Source organism: Ctenocephalides felis, unplaced genomic scaffold (genome assembly GCF_003426905.1).
Source record: "Ctenocephalides felis isolate EL2017-DRISC unplaced genomic scaffold, ASM342690v1 CF-g0.4_SCAFFOLD_03572, whole genome shotgun sequence".
NCBI classification, from domain to species: domain Eukaryota; kingdom Metazoa; phylum Arthropoda; class Insecta; order Siphonaptera; family Pulicidae; genus Ctenocephalides; species Ctenocephalides felis.
Window position 1 is genome coordinate 24,382,236 of NW_020539726.1, and position 21,031 is coordinate 24,403,266.

Sequence of the window (21,031 nt, forward strand, 5' to 3'; positions counted from 1 at the left end):
TATATCAATCGATCAATTTGCACAATATTATTTTTTTCTCTAATTAGTATGATTTTTATTTTTCAGATGCCAGACGTCGTCTGAGCAGACTAGATCTTCCTGGTTTTCCATCACAGTACACGCCCTCACGTCGATCACATGTTCGTGATGAAAACGGTCGCTATCGATGCCCAAATTGCACCAGAACTTACAAATATCAAACAGGTTTATGCTCTCATTTGCGATACGAGTGCGGGAAAACACCGCAATTTTCCTGTCCCTACTGCCCTCACCGAGCTTACCACAAAGGACAGCTTGGCATCCACATCCAAGGCAGACATCGAGACATCATAGCCATGATGCAGTTATCTTCTAGCAATTCTAGCCAAACAGAGATGAAAATTCCACCATTCTTAAATCAGATCTCGGGATTCTGTCAACAAAAATCTGAAAGCAAATCATTTACCAATCAGTTACCTCAACTCGATAGCAAACTGCTCCAAAACGTGCTAGATGTCCAAGCTGCTGCTATGCAAATGCAGCATCATGCTGTAGGAGAATTGCTCCAGAGTGTAGTGGAAGCACAACCGTTGCCTGTCATGGTGCAGATGCAGGAATTTAATCAGAGTAGAAAAGATAGTTTTTCTAATGATGATGGTTCGCGAAACAATTTGCATCCGAGCACCAGTGAGACCCAAACACAATCTACGACTCAGTCAGTGGTGGACAAGCAAAGTACTATGGATTTGAACCAGATGCGAGATATGGAGTTGCAGAAAAGTTCAAATGAAACTTGGAATCATTTTATTTAGGAAAGACTTTTTGAAGGGGACAAGTATTGACTTAGACAATCTACGACAGATGAAATACAAAAAATGTTTGGTGTTCATATAACTTTGGTAGTAAGTGATGGAGGTTTTGGACAAGTATTTGTTTTGAATGATTTGTTCAATATTTAGAACATGCTACGGAATTATATCTCTGATTATTATCGTTGTTTATGATTAGATATAATTAGAACGAGTGAATAGGAAAGAAAAAGTATGTACTATTACTAATGGTGAATACATTGCTTATTTTATTAATTTAAATATATAAATTTTAGTCAAAATTCATGTAGTTGAAGTAATTATGAAAATAAATTTTAAATATTGGAAGAATGTTTGAAAATATAGAGTAGGTATCAAATATTTGAATCCATAGTCAATACCCTTCCTCTTTCATGTCAGTTCAGTCAACTGGTTTTATTCAATATTTTTGTGATACCATAGGTTTATTCAAAATTATATAATAATTCAAATATAATTTCAACCTATGTTTATAATCAACAAATCAGTATACTTTATTTATAAGTAGATTAAGTACTATGTCTTGTGCTATATTTAAATATATATTTTCAATTTATTGTAGTTAGACATTCTTTATTCGAACTTAAGATAAAATGTAATATTATGATAGCATAAATTATTTATATATTATTTTAAAGTATTTGTTTTATAGATAAAAATGTGTACTTATGAAGAAAAAATATGTACTTATGAAGAAATGTGCAATAGTAAACAGGACAGAATTGTATAGAAAATTGGTCTTAGATTTTACTTCAGTAGCTCCTTTATGTGCTTATCATGTCTTTGGTAATTTCACATGTAAAGTTGGCGAAATAAAAATATATATTAATTTTTTTAATGTTTTATGTACCATGCTATGATCACTTATCATATTGTGAACAATGACATTAAATTGAAAATTAAACATTTAATAAAATAAGAAGTAAAGTAAGCTGAGAAATAATAGTAAATTAAGAGTTAGCAATGAACTAGTACCATCATGCCAAAAGTGGGCAAAAATTTTATAATATATACTGTCACTGCTGTTCCTTTTTTGGACGAAATGTTCAATTAATTTCTGATTATTTATTATATTAATAATTTATATTCTTGTTGCAGATTTCAATGGTTTCCCTGTGCAGTACTATCCAAAAAGGCAATTTAATAGAGACAGCTTTGGAAATAAATCATATCAATGTTCCATGTGTTGTAAATTTTATAAACATAGACAAAGTCTTTATAAACATAAGCTCAAATCACACAAATTACAGATGACCAGAAATATATACGAGAACTATTTGAATAATTAAGATAATTATTCACATAGTAATTAAAAACCATATAAAGCCAAAATATTTTTAGTCAAAATTTTATTTATAAAATTATTTATTTTATTCTATATCGACATTCTTATTTAAGCAATATTTATTTCAAAAACCTATTTATTAATAATATATTCCATTGTGATGTTTACTAAATGTTTTAGTAATAGATAATAAAAATATGTATTTTAAATGTATTTGTCTAATTCAACTTTATTTTTTTATAATTTTGATTATTGAAATTTTGCTACTTGGTTTGCGGTAACTTACAAACATGGTGACAGATTTAATTTTTACTAATGTAATAATTTTTGCTAAAATATGACTTTGTATTGTTTTTGCTTTGACTTATAAAATGTAAAATTAATAATGGTATTTATATTGTGAACAAAGAAACCGTTTTGTTACTTGTATACTGTGAAAATAATTTTTTTTTAAATTCCATGTCATTTTTGGCAAGTTGATGGTGACTAAACGGATTATTTGTTATCATCTAAATTTATTCCTAATGCTTTTAAAACAATTTTCACCTTATTATTTTAAATTTGGTTTCAGGTTGGTTTCTGCTACTTGTAGTATTTCCATTGGACTAAAATGACCAATATAGAATATATTTTATTTTAACTAATTCAATTTATTTATTTTATAGATCTAGAAGGTTCAATCCAATACAACGTCCTATTACGTCGTTTGTTAGAATCAAGAGATTTAAGCTACTCTTCTGGTATGGATGAAGCCATGCAGCCACCAGGAATGAGAAGGACCTACCCTTGCCCAAATTGCAACAAGGTCTACTTATTTCGGCAATCAAGACATCGGCATCTAAAATTTGAATGTGGAAAACGACCTCAGTTTTCATGTACAGCTTGTGATTATATGTCTTTTCACAAAAGTTCAGTTGATAAACATTTTGCTTGCAAACATACTTAGTTGTATGGAATTTGCTAAGAATTAATGGGTCATTAACCCTTTTGCTACGAGCGTCGTCTATAGGTGACATCTAGTATGTTGACCTTTGCCTTAAAATTTATCACTCTGGGTTAAATTAAGGAGAACTACAATTTGCTATTGTATTTTTTTGCTCTTCAGAAGTGTAATTTTTTTTATTTAAAACAAAATCTTAAAATAAGTTGTTGTACTTGGTCCGTCCAGTAGAGCTACTGGGCGGCTCTCTGGCCCGTATAGCAGTATTCGTTCTGCAGAAAATATTGCCGTAGCGAAAGGGTTAAACGATTTTTAAAATATGGACAAAACCAAGACATTGTATTAAATTGTTCAAAAACTAAACATTGTTCTTCTAATATCAAACTTAACTGCCTCAATTCAGAAAAGTGCAAGAAGCGACCTTGCTCCTGAAAATATGACTTTGTAAGATATTGTATGTATTATACAACGAAATAATCATTATAATAAACTTATTATTGATTATATTAGCTATTTAGTTTATTATGTATAGTATATAATATACGTAATAAATATTGCAAATAGTATTTAGTAAATTGTGATTGTACTTTTTTGCAAAGTACTGCAGTACTGCAGTATATGTCTAATTGGTAATTAACTCGACGTTAGTTTTTTTAATAATTTAATTTGTAAAAACCATACATTATTTTTGGCAAATAATAAAAGTTATTTGTTATGTGATGTAACTTTTTAATAGATTATGTGAGCATTTCTGTTTCCTGTTTCCTCTATTAAATGATTAAAATTTAGAGGTGCAACCAGTTTTCTCAAATATAAAACACTGTGAATAGTGTGAATAGTACTTATAGTGTATTTTATCGCTGTAAATTTATTAGTACTAGTATTTATTTCCAAACTAGAGGAAACAAATTCTAATATTTGGCAAACAAACCGGATACATAAACATTCTGTGATGCAAAAAATAAGACATTTATCAATGTATATATTAATTTATTATAAGTGGGTATTAGTATCATTGTAAAATTTCTAGTAATTATATTAGATCAATAAGATTTCGTTTATATTCATTAATTTTTCTATATTTTTTTAATATTATTCTTATATTTTAGGTATTAGTTACAAAATAAAATCACATTATTGATATTATGATTCTGGTGATAATAGGTTGTAAATATTTATTATATATTTTTTACATTCCATTTACAGTATTTTGAAAATACATAACATTAAGTATATAAATATATAAAAACTAATTGGATAGTCAATAAATTGATTTAAGTTGATTTGTATTATATAAGACATATGTACAGTGGTACCTCGCCTTACGAGCTTAATTCGGCCCGTAAGCACGTTTGCATATCGAATAGTTCGTATCTCGAAGAAATTTATTTTGTATGAATACATAGAAATGATATTAATTTGTTCTAGCACAGTATTTTTATTAATAATAAAAATAACTGAGACATTCGTTGCTAAGATCAAATACATATTCTGAAAAAAAAATAGAAAATGTCTAAATAAAAAATGACTTAATTATTATAATATTAGTTTTTGAGTTTAAAAAAAACTATCCAACAATTAATCAGCACGTCTCCTTATCAATACGAATCGAATGTTTTTTTGAATTATTCAAATCGGTTGATCGGTATTCTCGAAATCGTCGACAAAAATTTGGATCCGCACACACACACACACACACATACATCAATTTTTTCTAAGGTAAGCCAAAATGTTCAAAAACCTTTGTAACGTAAAGATATATAAAAATTATCATTTTCGATTTTTTTGCGATTACTATAACTTACTCTACGGAAAGTTAATTAGATGATTCTGTTTCATTTGCACCGACATAAGTTTACGTTAGGCATCTCACTCGCACGTTCTCGAATACTCTAATTGTAAGAGCTTTATGGTACTAGCGGCATCGCTTCTTTGGCGGCTCGTATCTCGAAAAACACGTAGGACGAGTCGCTCGTAAGGCGGGGTACCACTGTATTTGGGTTAAGACATTTGCGATTGCATTTAAATAATTTTGTAATATTAGAATACCATCAAAAATAGTATTGTATAAATATGTGGGTTCAATTTGGAATCAACTTATGTGAAAGTAGTGCAGTGACAAAATGCTTAATTTTACTTTTGTAAAATATTGTGCTTGATTTTTATGGATATATGCATTGAAATTTTATTTTTTATGATCTGACAGCATATTATAAACATTCAGACCAAAATAAGAATTATTATAATAAGAAACAACATTTCTCAGAAATTGTGTTTTTCGCTGCATTGCTTATTCTGAATTAACAAAATATATGAACTACTTACAAATTTTGGTAAAAATTGTGCAATAAGAAATATTTATATTTTTGATTGATAGTATTAATGCTCTTGATTGTTTTGGGTTACTGGTTGTATATATTTTTGTACTGAAATCTGAAAATATATATCACGAATCCAAAAATACTTTTTCTATGCTATAAAACCTATTCAACAAAATTTTCTTGGTTTATTGCTTTCGATAATTCTTTTCACTAATCACATTATTTTTTATTTCAGAATTCAAGTATAGACTTTCAAAATCCGCTAGTAAAAACCGTAGCTCGATGTTTCAATCGGATCCATCGATGCTTTCTTCAAGTTCACAACCTGGAGCTGAGCTTTCGAATATGAACTTTGAATTTGATTTTTCAAATTCAAAGCCGATGACGTTTCCTTGTTCAAATTGTAATAAAAATTTCAAATATTACCAGAATCGATGGAGACACCAGAAATACGAATGTGGGAAATTGCCGCAGTTTCAATGCGGAATGTGCCCTTATGCTGCACACCAAAAATCTTCTCTTAAGGGCCATGTGCAGCGAAAACACGCCGAACAATTGACTCAAATCCACGAAAATTTTTAGACTGATACTCATATTTTAATAAGATAGAGAGGCCAATTCTGCGGTAAAATAGACGATAACATAGCGTTGTTATGGCAACGCCTGATTTGCACAGTTTTTGGTACCAAGGAAGAAAGATAACAGAGCTTTACCATAACAACGTTTTGTTATCGTCTATTTCACCGCAGAATTGACCTTTTTTTAACTTTCTTATGAGATTAATTTATTCAGCAGTGCTGATTATAATATTGTTAATCAAATATATATAAAAGTTAACCGATCTAATTTTTAACCAGATACAATAATGAAATAGATGATAAATAAGTATATATAATTATAAAAATAAATTATCAATAAGTTTTTACTGAATTTGTTTACACGCGGTAGAAACCAGTATTATGAAATAATCAAATACAGAATAAATTATAGGAATATTTGTTCAGCATTTTAATTCACAACATTTTATTCATTGAAATAACTCATCGTTTTATATTATTGTGTTCTAAGATTTTATTTGTTATAATTTTTTACAAAAAATTATATTAGCTTTAAGTTATATTTGAATAAAGTTATAGAAAGAAAAAAACTGTTTTTATTTTTCCAGGGCTTTGAAACATGTTGCTAACATAAATTTTTATTCTTTGTTTGAGAAGTTGTGATCGCTTAAAACCTCATAAAACTTTTTAGTTTGATATTGTTCTATTATATTTATATTTCTTGATTTTTTAACAAGTCAGTTAACTTAGGTGTGGTCTTGATTTCGATATCAATAACACAGAACTTAAATAATTTGTCATTTATCTAATTCAAAAATATTTCAATTCTATTTTCAGGACTTTCTGCTGGGATCAAAACACAGGACAATATTATTATCCGAATAAATCCAAAATTTCAATTGAATGGCTTCTTGAATAATTCTGTTCTGGAAGAAGACACAGAAAATGAGCATTGTTATGTTTGTGAAAAATGCAACAGAATATTCAAAAGTCGTAATAGGCAATACCAGCACACAAAATATGAATGCGGAATAGAACCGAATAATAAATGTTTTTTTTGTCCATTTGTTTCGACTTACAAATATTGTCTGAAGAGACATGTTGCTAGAAAACACCACGGGCAGATAGTACTGCCCTTTTTTGATGGAAATAAAAATTGATTTAATTTGGTACATGAATCACAATAATATAATGGTTTTTCCAGAGTTAATGAGAATTTGTGAATGATATTTTGTTTTATTTAAAATATTAAATACATGTTTGTATTAAATACATGTTTTTTTTTTTAAAGTAACATGTCCAACGATACAAGTTAAATGTTTAATTAAAAATTGTAATTTATACTTTTTATTTATATTTGTTACATCTTCTATATGAATTTAAAATGCACTAAAAATGAATTTAAATACGTTTTTGTTTTAATATTGCTTGTTTTATATAGGTTTGCAGGTAACACCAGTATGTGTTGGAACTCATAATTTTTTTTAGTTTTATATTGTTTTATTGTTTTTATATTTTTCGATTTTTTAACAAGTCAGTTAACTTAGGCGTGGCCTTAATTTTAAAATAAATAACACAGAACTTAAATCATGTCTCATTTATCTAATTCAAAAATATTTCAATTCTATTTTCAGGACCTTCTGCTGGGATCAAAACAGAGGACAATATTATGATCCGAATAAATCCAAAATTTCAATTGAATGGCTTCTCAAATAATTCTGTTCTGGAAGAAGACACAGAAAATGAACATTGTTTTGTTTGTGAAAAATGCAACAGAGTATTCAAAAGTCGTAATAGGCAATACAAGCACACAAAATATGAATGTGGAATAGAACCGAATAATAGATGTTTTTTTTGTCCATTTGTTTCGACTTACAAGCATTGTCTGAAGAGACATGTTGCTAGAAAACACCATGAGCAAATAGTACTGTAAAATGAGGGATATGAAAATTGATTTAATTTGGTACATGAATCATAATAATATAATGATTCTATCAGAGATAATGAGGATTTGTGAATGTAATTTAAATCATTTAAAATATTTTTTTTATTAAATATGTGATTTTTTTGAGTAACATGTCCAACGATACAAGTTAAATGTTTAATTAAAAATGTAATTTATACGACACTGTATATAATTTTATTCATATTTGTTATATCTTCTATATTATTTGAAAATGCAATAAAAATTGATGAAAATACGTTGCTATTTTGATTAATTTTGCTTGTTCTAGGTTTGGTCTAGTATATACTGGTAAGCAAGATATGGCAATTTCTGTGAATTTTTTGAAGTAAAACTTCTTTAGGCGCGACTAGGGTGTAAATCTGTGAGAATGCAACGGAAGTCTGTTATTCGCCCTTGATGAAATGGCCGTCGTGTCGTGTGAATAGAAATTGGCATAGATAAATAAACATTTTAAGGTTACACCGTAGTACAAACCTTGATTTAATAAAAAATCCTAAATCAGAAGAATATTTTACCTTGTTTTCCGTAAATAATTATAATGGAAACAATGAAATAAATGAAACATTTGTGCCGTGTACTAAACTTAAGTTTATTGAAATAAATTCTATATAATTCATAGCTTCTATAAATCTGTGAAGTTATTAAAATGGAAAATATTTTAGACAAGACAGATTTTATAGTTGCTCAAAGAATGAGATTATATCGCCAGCGAAAAAGTAAAAAAAAATACAACTAGTCAATGGATGTATGTTAATTTTAATTACATGAAGTTTGAAACAGAATTATTACATGATGAGTGAAATTGTGAAAACAATATTTCTTTAGGCTTTACATAATCCACTGTGAACAAATATTATATAATTTATTATACAGCAATGACTTCATTTCTGTAATGAAGGTCCAAGTCTTAAATGCTAATTACAATGACGAACCAATTGTCACAAACCGATCAATTCATATTTGAAGTATGACTTTAATTACATTATTGTTTTAAATATTATAAATATTTTTAATGCAATTATAAATATATAATTTATTAATATATAAATATGTATGATGGCTGACACTAATAATTGTGTGCATCTCGAGTGTTACCATATTACTAATAAACATTATTCAAAATTGTTATTAGACAGATCCACATACTCAAATGTACTAATATATATTACATAGTGAATTTATATATGGAAAATTAATAGGTATCACTGGTGAAATTTATAATCTGTTAATAATATCATAAACTGACTATTAATATAAACGTTAAATAGTATTTACATTGAAAAACAGATTGAATGTCTAATCTTCAAGACAAACACGTTGTCTATCATGACTTGCCTAGACATACTGACTATAGAAACATGATTTTATTTTAATATTTAGTTACTATACTGTTAATTAATTTTAATTATTATTTATCAATTGATGTTACTCTTAATATATTTTCTTTGTGCATATAAAAACCTCTTATATAACGTCTTAATTAATGTATTTACTGTGATTTCTTACACAAGACTGATATGAAATCAACTTAAGTAAACATATTCGTGAAGAAATATTACAAAGCATGTTAAATTAAAAATAAAGGTTATATATTTAAAATTTCAAATAATTATCAGCATTATTTCGTATTTACCAAATTATTTGTAAAAATATTTCTAATCGCATCCTTAAGCATGATTATGAACTTAAAAAAAAAACCGGACGCGTAGATTGTGAGTTTCGTCTTTATTACACCTCGAATTACTAACATAATTTACTTACTAACATAATAAATTTTCCATTTCCAGATTTCCGCCTGGGTCCATTATTCCCGTCTCCAGCGGCAGCTATGGTCTACAATCTGTCGGCAACTTTCCACGCAACCTCAAATGCTGCAGCAGTAGCCGCCGTTGCCGCCGTCACAAGCGCCGGCAATAACAAGCCATTCGCCTGCAGAAGATGCGGCAAAGAGTACGAAAGCCGCAATGGCGTTTATAAACACGAAAAATACGAATGCGGTATGGAAAGACGATTTCATTGCCGCTATTGCCCTTATAGTACGCATTATGGGTTTAGTTTGAAGACTCATTTGGCTCGGCAGCATCCCGGCAGCGATGAGTAGAGGGATGATTTAGATGTTTTGCTGCTTTTTAGTGGTCAAAATGTTTCGGAACTTTATTTATTTTCTTCGGGCAGTAGTGATTTTAATAATTGAATATCACTTGTAAGATTACTCTATTTTAATGTTATTTTTTAAGAATACTCATGATTTGTTAACGGTACAAAACACCAAATTAACGAAGATCCAGTGACTTGTGTAACCTGAAAGTAATTGATTCGTGAAAACTTGACTTATGTAATTGGCAATACATAGACTTAGTTTAAATGAATGTGAGGCGAATGGTTTTTGCTAATTTTATAATTGATATAAAAATCTCTTGTTAATATTATGTATAAGTATGTTTTTATAGGACATACGTCTACGTATCCCAGACCCAGACAATGTAGATGTTTGGCCTGGGTGTGCCGAGCTAAAATACCGACTACAGGCTTTTTCTTTTCTTTTGCACCTTGTCCTCATTGAAAACGCCGTTACGCATCACTTCATGGGGGGAGGATCTAGAATGCAATGATTATCTTTCTTAACCATACTATTCTCCCAATTAGTGCTATTTGTTCTCCGTCATGGGGGGATCTACAATGCAATGATTTTCTCTCTTAACTATACTATCCTCCTAATTAGGGGGGAGGATATAGAAAGCAATATATCCCTTTCTTAACTATGCTATCCTCCTAAGGGGGCATCCATTAATCACGTGAGGTTTTTAGGAGAAGGGGGGGTTTGACAAAAAATCACGAATATCACGTGTATTTATTTTTTAACTGATTTTTTTTTAAAAATTCAAACATTTTCAAAAACTATTCAAAAATTTTACAGTTTAATCACGTAACCAAAGTTATACGTGATGTTTGGTGGGGGGGGGGCAATTTTGAATAGCACCATGTATCACTAAGGGCGAGGGGAGTCCCAAAATCCTTAAAAACTCGCTCACGTGATTAATGGACGCCCACTAATTAGTGCTATCTCCTTCATGGGGTGAGAATCTAGAATGCACTGATTTTCTCTCTTAACTATACTATCCTCTTAATTAGTGCTATTTGTTTTTTTTTTCTGAGGGGAGGATATAGAATGCAATGATCCCTCTCTTAACTACCTTATCCTCCTAATTTGTGCTATTCGTTTTCTGTCATGGGGGAGGATATAGAATTCAATGATTCCCTCTCTTAATTATACTATCCTCCTAATTAGTGCTATTTGTTCTCCTTTATGGGGGGAGGATATAGAATACAATGATAACCTCTCTTAACTATACTATCCTTCCAATTAGTGCTACTCGTTCTCCTTCTTTCTATGTATTGCAAGTATAAATGTATGTGTGTGTGTACATATGTATAAAATCATCAAGGCAGTTAACTTTTTTTGATGTAATTAAAATATTTGACGCATTTGCTTTGAAGATTTTATACACATGTTGACATAAAAAATGTGATTACCCTTATATACATATACATTAGGTTGGTCCATAATATGGATGCTTTTGATTTTTTTTTGCTCCTCGGAGTTCAAATGCTTTCAAATTGATAAAAAACGATTCTCTGAAAGTGTTAGCTTTTAATATTAACTAAGATAGTACTCCAACCAAAGCTTCTTGGTTCTTCTTCCTGAGTATGAGAAACTTATGCTCTGAAATATATCAAAATCATTGTAAATTATTTTTATTCATGATCAAAATAAGCAAATACAATATTATTCTCAAAATTTTGATCCAATGTCGCAAAGTAATGAAATTTTAAACAGCAATTGGAATTTTTCTATATTATTTTCATGAGAACCTTTGGTTAAAGTGCGGACTATCTTAAAGTTAATATTAAGAGCTAAAACTTTCAGAGAAGTTTATTTCATCAATTTGGAAGCTGCTGGGAGCAAGGATAATCGAAAACATCCATATTAAGGACCACCCCAATGTACATATATAGTGATTCACTTATAGTTAGTTATATATATGTGAATTTTTGACAATTTTTATGATTTTTATATATATTTTACATTTTATTGATGCAAGGAACCAAGTTTTTATTTAAATTAACTATGAAGGACTAAAATAAACTAAAATGAAAAATCTTGTTAATCCTGCTAGAAATGTATGAAGTCAACTTTCAGTAAAAGATCTCTAGTAAAAGTACAAATTTTTGGTAAAATATTAGGGTTATGAAAAAATCACAAAATAATCCCTAAATTATTATTATAATTTTTTTTCTTAATAATATTTATCTTTTCTTTAAAGAAATTATAAATTTTCCGAAACAATATGTGCAAATACACCTTAGTCGTAGCTATATTTTATTTACCTTATAACTAATAATAATCATTCAATATGTATATATTACATAATTATAATAATTATAAATAAATGGAATTCCAAAATTAAATTTAAGATGAGTAGAGAGTCTCGCAATGTTCCTGAACTTGTAAATCATATTTAATATTAAAATAGAAAAATAATTGTCGAGGAAAAATTGTTTTTTTCCTTGATTCATGTACTGAAAATGTATTTTGATACTGTTAGCATTAATGCACATTTGATATCGAATACTGCTTATATATAAAATAAGCTAATTATAAATATGATCTCAAATATAAAACTATTATTGATAAGAAAAGTACATATTTAGAGGATAATAATCAATTTTAAGTCATAAACTTAATATTAAGTCATTATTTCTTATTATTTTTAATCAGTGAATGATGAATATAATTTAAGACTATATCATTGTGATTATATATGTTAGTTTATTTATTGATTAAATGGAATAATTAAAAATTATTTGGAATCGAAAAAAGTGTGTCAAAATTGTGATTTATTTTTCATAATATATTGTAAACTATACATACATTAAAAATGGTTTATTTTCCTTGCAAAATAGTTAGATTTTATTGAAAATTTGCATGATTTTAAAATTATTAAATTTATTAACTTTTTTGAATTATATTGTAGGTCTACTTCAAATGAGCCAAAGGTGGAAACAAAAATATTTCATATAAAATGTTTAATAAATTTACAAATAAAGTGATTGCAATTTTCCTTTTTATTTGATTCCTAGATATTCATGTTATTAACATCTTTATTATTTTTTATGTTTCAGTTTATGGCGAATGGATCGATCCAGTGCAGCTGAAACCAAAAAAATATTTTTGCAAAAATTGCAAGAAACCATACGAGAGCCATAATGGTGTTTACAAACATGAAAGATATGAATGCGGAAGGGAGCCAAATTTTCGTTGCACACTTTGTCCTTTTAAAACTTATTATTTGTTTAATTTAAAAGCACATTATTCAAGAAGACACCAAGATAGCAATTGTAGTTATCCTACCCAGAATAATCAATATTAAATGAATAATGATTATTATTATTCACTTTTTATAGTGGCCAAGTAATATGTGATAAGAAATTTGTAGAGAATTTTGTACTTATTGATTGCTATTATGCTATTAAATTAGGAAAAAAATTCAAGTCAAAATAATAAATGAAATTTATTACAAAATTTTATATGTACAAAAAATTTTATATGTAAATTTGAATCTTGCTTCCTTTCTTATGAACGAATTATGTATTTTTTAATTATAACTATTATGTCATATTTATAATAATCAGACAAAGTTGATTTGACAAAAAAACAGAAAATATTTAGAATAAAAATGCTCTTTTGCTTTTTGTAATAACACAAATATTTTAGGTGTCATACTAACAAATTATCAAATCATATTTGTTACTAAAATGTAAAAAACTCAAATGAGCTGTAAATTATTATAGATTGAACTAAAATTTGGTTTGTTCAAGTATCATTTAATAATTTATATTTATTTATTGTAAATTACGTTTTTAGGTTTTAGCAATTATGAAAATTTTATAATAAGAAAAATTGATTTAAAATACATTTCTTTTCTGTAACGCTTTTGTTTGTTATACATGTATAAATTGTTCTATGCTCTTTTACAATTTTTAATTTTTTGTCAATTTTATTCAAGATTTTTTGAGGAGTAGAAGTACTGATTGTGGACTAACAAATCCTCCTAGTCTCCTAGTTGCCCTAGTCTCCGATTTGATTTAATTCTAGCCAGCTCGGTATCAAGCAGTATGACGCCAAGTGAAAATATCCTTTCGGAGGCATTGCTACAACACACAATAATTATCAGATATATATCTAATATAATTGCCAAAAAAGCATAATAGATGGGTTGGCTCTTGTGGGACATTAGTTTATGTCTTCAACAAACTGCTCATAGAATAAGGAGTTCTTAGTAGTTGAGATTGCTGTTGACAAATAAAAAAAAAAGAAATCTCGATTTTTTGTATATCATTTATTCCATATACTATGTTGTTTCTTATACTACACAATTTTAAGTTTTAAGTTTATATTTACAATCTGATTATCAACAATTTTTTATCAGGTTATTTCCTGGATCCATCTCTATACAGGATGGTATCTAAACCAAGTTCCGGACAAGAAGAAAGAAACCAAATTTATCCTTGTGACACTTGTAACAAAGTCTACCGCAGCAGAACTGGGCGTTATGTACATAAGAAATACGAATGCGGCAAATTGCCGCAATTTAAATGCCATAATTGCAGCTACGAATCGCATCATAAGTGCAATTTGGAGAGACATATGCGGACATGTCTTCTTTACCGTAGTATTTAGTAAAATATTTTTAATAAAAATGATTGAGACTTGAAAAAAATACGATGGAGGAGTATAGAATATGTTAGATTTTATTTTGTAAGGTACTTAATATGATTTGCTATTAATTGTATGACTGTTATTAAATTTGTTAGTTGATGTTGCAAACGCAATATTTTTTTATTTTCTTCTATTATAGTGTTAAGATTTATTGTTCAACTAAAGACTTCAAGGCGTAACTTTATATAGACTGTATTATGAATTGTTGAAATAAAATATAAGAGAAAGAAACGTGTTTTGTAATTATTCTATTTATATTATAATACATATATGCATTTCAAACAATGGTACATTTTTCAACAATAACCTATTTGATTAATTTGGTATTTGACACTATCACTCATTTCTATAACCATTGACAAAAAAACTGTGATCTTTAAATATATAGATATATGTATAAGTGTAGGTGTGTTTGTGTATATGTGTGAATGTATTTATTTAACTTTATATAGTCTTTACACCTATAAAATACAACGTGTTTCCGATCACCTTCGAATAGGTTGTTGCAACACTGAACGAGGTTGTTGCAACATAAGTTGGTCATAAGTGAGGATTTATTTATATAAGATTTTTAAATGTGAACTAAAAAACAACACTTTTTTTAAAAAAAAAATACATATTTAATTTAAATTAATCAATTTAAGTAAATTAAATTATTTCATTTTACGTTTCGGGGATTTGAATTGTCTACTTCTTTAGGAACTTAATGACTAAATATTTTCTAATTAAAACAATCAACATCAAAACAAACTACACACTGTTTGGAAACGTCTTCACTCTTTTCAATATTTTTTGGTATTTTTGTTTGAATAATACATTAGGTTTATTTATAGGTTTCAATTATTGTATTAATGTATGTATGAATTGAATCAATTAATTAATTACAGATTAAACATTAATTATAAACATTTATTTAAATAAAAAAAAGTTTTTTCGAAAAATCTCAACTTTTTCAATTAGCGTGTTATACAATATATGGAGATTCATTTCACAGTTTATTTCTTCATGCTTTCTAGATTTGATTCGTTTTTATCCCTTGCAATTCATTAAAAGCGTTTATGTTCATCTAGTCTAGATTTCTCTAACTCATAAATCTTTTACTAACCAAACCAATATTTTATGTTTCAGATTTATCCTCGGCCGGAGAATTGAAATTATCTTGCCGCTACTGTGGGAAACTCTATAGGACAAAGAGCAGCCACTACGCCCACGAGCGAATGGAATGCGGACGAGAGCCTAAATATAAATGCGATATTTGTTCTTACAAAACTCATAGAGGATTCAATTTGCAACGACATGTCACTAAACATTTTCGGCAGTACAATGCTTGGCCGACACAACTTTAATTTCATAACTATAGTACCATAGATTTATTGTAACATACAGCTTGGCACGCACCGATTTTCTTTTCGACAATTGATTTAATTTTTTTTTGGAAGAAATAGTATTTGACGCACCTGGTAAGGCATTAGGCTAGTTGTTTCCAACCTTTTTCGCACAGCGCCTCCTACTACAAATATTATGTTATGCATAAAAAATTCAGAACTAATTATTTTTTTTTAATTTTTTTAAAACCTTTCAGAAATTTTGTTTTATTTTCGGAAATAGTATTCTAGAAACAGATCTACGCGCTCCCCTTAGAGCGTCTTCTTGTGAGGGAGCGCCCCACAGGTTGGAAACCGCTGCCTTAAGCAATATCAGGGCTTGTGGATTTGAAATTTTATTTTTATCTCATGTGATTATGATGTTGATATATATGATAATCACACATTTTGTTTTTCTTAACACGCTAGAAAAGTCACCGAAATCATATAAGAATAAAAAATTATGTATTCTATTTATATTTTTATAAACATTTTGTAATTTATTTATATTTTTATGTTACAGAACATTCAGAATTTTTGGCATACTTTAGTCAAAAAAGAATAGATCTGTGTGTGTATATGTGTAATATGTTTGAATAGACGATTGTATTTAAAAGATTCTAAATAATATAAAAAGAACAATCAATTTGAATTGACAATAATCAAGTCTGGTTAATTTTAGAAAGTGGTAAACTGTTATAATTTTTAAGATTTTGGCAATGCCGTTATGCTGATTTGCAGAAAAATGATTATCTAATATTCGAACATAACAGAAAAATCCATCAATTTTCTTTAACGAATAATACCATACACTACTGGTTTTTATTTATATTTTTTTTAGATTTTTTATATATTTCTTATAAATATATTCTTATTATTTTTTCTATAATATATGGAATCTAGACTTATTGACTTTTGAAATGAGAACGAATCTAGTGGTTCATGGTTTTGTGCTTTTAGGAAAATTACTGGAACTGCCTGTACAGTGATTACAGTTTTGAGAAATAAATCAATAAAAACTCATCAGTGAGTAATAAAAATTGTTGTAAATATTTTAAAATAATTATAAATGCTGTAAATTTTATCGTAGTATTTTTTAAATTTAATATAATATAATCGCTTATATTTATTTATGTTTACATATAAGAACATAATAAACAAACACTGTCAACACAAGCAATTATTGTTTTGAATCACTCTAATCGGATGCGCCGTTCTGTCAAGAAATGCTTTTTTTGCACTTTTGCTCCGTATCTCCGTTACCGCTGTACCTGCCAAAAATTTAGTCAATTATTCACTCAATAAATACGAATCGAATATTTTTTGAATTATTCAAATCGGTTGATCCGTGCTCCCGATATCGTGGACGAAAAATTGTATACACACATCATCAATTTTTCTTAAGGTATGCCAAAATGTTCTGAAATCTCTAAAAGATATGCAAAACTTTTTTCGTTTTCGATTTTGTTTTGCGATTTTTATAACTTATCCTACGGAAGTTAATAATTTATGTGTCAGTTATTAATAAATTTTTCTTTTAATTAATAAGATTATAATATATACAGTTTTATTACTAAATAGTATTTTACGTGATGAAAACAAAATTATGTATAATATATAAGAAACAAAAATGCAACTCTCTCTTGTATATATATAGGTAACTCTATTTCTTTATTACTTGTTTTAAATTGTACAAAAAGAAAATATTTTAAACAATTTATAAATATTTTAAACAATTAGACTAGTCAAGCATTAAAACAAAATTGTATATTTATATAAGAAAGCACTGATATTATTTTTCATATTAAGTTGTATATACTGTTGCTTCAATTCATTTAAAATTTTAAATAAAGGCATGTAGTTGGCTGACATTTTGTATATAAAGTAATATAAAGAGAAAATCTATGTAACGTATTTATATGATTTTACGTTTTATTTCAAGATAATCGCTAAGTATGATAATATATATTGTATTTGTTGCATTTGTATAGAATTTTAAGACCGTACAAATAAAGGATTTGCAGGGAAAGCAACTAAAAAACTGTGTTATGTATATTGCAATAAAATATGACATATATCAATATTACTTCATTTTTTTCAAATTTAGTTTTTCAAGATAATTGGAATATTAACATTTTCTGTTTATATTTTCAGATACAATTTATGAAATTCCGGATAGATCGTATACTGAAATTGTGACTATGTCTGGAGGACTTTTTTGCGGCCTGTGTGGAAAAGCTTTCGGAAAACCTCGAAGTTTATATGCCCATGAGAGATTTGAATGTGGCCAATTACCCAAACATTGTTGCAAATTCTGTGGTTACCGGACTCATAGAATTTCTAATATTAAAAGGCACATTGAAAGACATCATTCTAAGAATAACAACAAAAAATAATTATAATTATTCATACTTTTTTATTTTATCGTTACATGATATGGAACTACGAAAGCAACTTCCATCAAAATTCAAGTAGAATGCTATCTGATTTGTCTTTTTTTTTAAAAAATGTTTTTTTATATTTTTTCCAGAAGCAGAATTTCTATAGTTTCAAACGCAATTTTTATATGCATTGGATTTGGAAAAAAATATTTTGTTTGTTTTTTGTAATTGAAACCATTATTAAGTTATATACAGTACAGTAGGCATCAACTACATTCATTTGCAATGCCATCAAATCTTGGAATTATTCTAAAACTATTGAAGTTTTAAATTTTATAAAATTGTTACTGTGATTATTAAATTTTTTATATCATCAAAATTGTATTAATCTAACAACATTTTTTGTTGCTCTAATAATGCTGTTGGTGAATTTATAAGAATAAATAAAAAATCATTGCTGAATTATAGTTTTCTTCAGATGTAATTATGTTCTCATTTAGGGGGCGTCCATTAATCACGTGAGATTTACCTAATTCAGAAAAATACCTAAACATTTCCAAAAATGAAATTTTTTTTCCATAACTGAAAATACACGTGATGTTTGGGGATGGAGGTGATTTTGAATATCACCACGTATCACCAAGGGGGGGGGGATTTCCAAAATTCTTAAAAAAAATGGATGACGTGATTAAAGAACGCTTCCTTATAGTATTTTACTTTCCAAACTATTTTATTCTTACATTAACATTTTATATTTTTATTTACAGATAAGAATATCGTATTCGGACCATGGCTGCCAAAGTTGACAAAAATTCCGACTGTAAAGAATATGGCTTTCTTGCAACCTATAGCAATTGAAAAACCTTACCATTGCGAAAGGTTTGCATTTTGAATTTAAACTATATGATTTAATTAACTTATGGAAAATGAAAGAGTATGTGCTCAGAATACACGCTAAGATATCTGAAATAGTTAAATTTATTTTCTTACAGATGATTAGATTTCCATGCTACTCCTTTTATTGCCTTCTAGTAAAATTGATGAGTATGGCAATGTAATATAGTCTTGGAGATTATTATTTTTATATATCTTAGAGTCTACATGTTGCCTAGTCTTTTTGAGTACATATTCGGAATCATTTACATTGGTGATTTGGATTTTTTTTTAAATTTTACAACACATTTAATTTATTTTTTTTAGATGCAACAGACGATACGTCCACGAATTAAGTTTGGAACACCACAAGCAATTTGAATGCCAAGAATTAATCAAATTCATATACACTTGTGTCAAATGCGGTTTTATTGCCAATAAAGAAGATTTTCTATTAGATCATATGCGAAAACAACATCACATCAATGAATCGCAAATGGATAAACTTCGTTCTGCTTTACCAAAACCATAGTAATCATATTATCTGCCATAATTGTATAAGTTTTTGTAAATAGTCAAGGATAAATTTTGTTTCTTCGATGATAAAGAATTGTATATAGTTTTTATTTGAATTTTAAAATAATTGGTGAAAATGAAATTTTGTGTATGAATTTATAATAATAAGTTATATTTTTTTTATCTACTGTCTTCATATTCAATCTCTCACAGTTGTAGAATTAGTCATGTTTAATAAAAAAAAATAAAGATCTTAAACATATTATTCAAATTTTACTCAATACTGCAACCTTAATTATTTACCTTCCAGCAGCATCTTTAAAACCATTACCTTAAGGATTTTACTAACTATATTATTTTTCTATTTGCAGGAATTTATAAGGCTGGTTTTACTTCAGAACAATCTACAGAAAAATTAACAGAGCATACGGACACTGACAGCATTAATATTTTATCCCAAGGAAATAATTCTGAAACAGAATATTTATATTGCGGTTGGTGTCCATATGCCACAAGAATGAGCAACAGTTTGCGTCTGCACTGGCAAAGAAAACATAACTTTTATAGTTAAAAAAAAATATGTTTATTGATGTAATAAATGTTCATAAAATATAAATTGCATTTTAATATTTATTTAATGGAATACGATAGATCAATGTTATTGAAGGTATATATTTAATATTGCATACTATATTGATGTAGAATAATAACTGATGATTTCTAAAATATTATTTCGAAATATCGATTATTTCGAAGACAGGTTTATGATGTGAGAGCACCACAAACTCAATAGTACTGTTTTCGTCCCTGGCCTGTTATTACTATTACTATTTTATTTCCAAATGTAGGTATAACATTGTATTTCAGTTGTCAATTTTTGATTAAGGTGAGGTCAGCACATTTTATTCTAAATATTTTAAATATGATTTTCTCTGTTCTAGATACCACAAGGTGACTAATGGGCCGATTCTGCCGCATAACAATCTAATGTTATGGCAAAGCCATGTTACGCTTCAACTTCAATACATTATGCCACTGAATCATACTGAATACTGTCAAAATTTCATGTATTTGCTGTTCACACATAAACTGCAACGTCACTCGTATGTTATGAAGCTGGGTCAGAAATACCCTGTTATCTAAGATCGTTTTTTTTGACATTTGTGCGGTTTCTAGGTTAGGTTTTCTATCTGATAACCTGAGAAAAACGTTTGGCTGTA

The 21,031-nt window shown here is 28.0% G+C and overlaps 2 protein-coding genes across 2 annotated transcripts; both read left to right on the forward strand.

Annotated features, from left to right (window-relative positions):
- Window positions 1–1,516: 1,516 nt before the first annotated feature.
- Window positions 1,517–5,955, forward strand: LOC113388261 (zinc finger protein 648-like). Its single transcript, XM_026625658.1, has 4 exons — window positions 1,517–1,613; window positions 1,926–2,015; window positions 2,778–3,020; window positions 5,609–5,955. Exons 1-4 carry the CDS (start codon window positions 1,517–1,519, stop codon window positions 5,953–5,955), a joined length of 777 nt encoding a protein of 258 aa, XP_026481443.1.
- Window positions 5,956–7,225: 1,270 nt separating this feature from the next.
- LOC113388262 (zinc finger protein 667-like) lies at window positions 7,226–18,437 on the forward strand. Its single transcript, XM_026625660.1, has 6 exons — window positions 7,226–7,241; window positions 7,565–7,720; window positions 9,684–9,893; window positions 13,081–13,296; window positions 14,388–14,534; window positions 18,196–18,437. The coding sequence occupies exons 1-6, from the start codon at window positions 7,226–7,228 to the stop codon at window positions 18,435–18,437; spliced, it is 987 nt and encodes a 328-aa protein (XP_026481445.1).
- The last annotated feature ends 2,594 nt before the right edge of the window (window positions 18,438–21,031 follow it).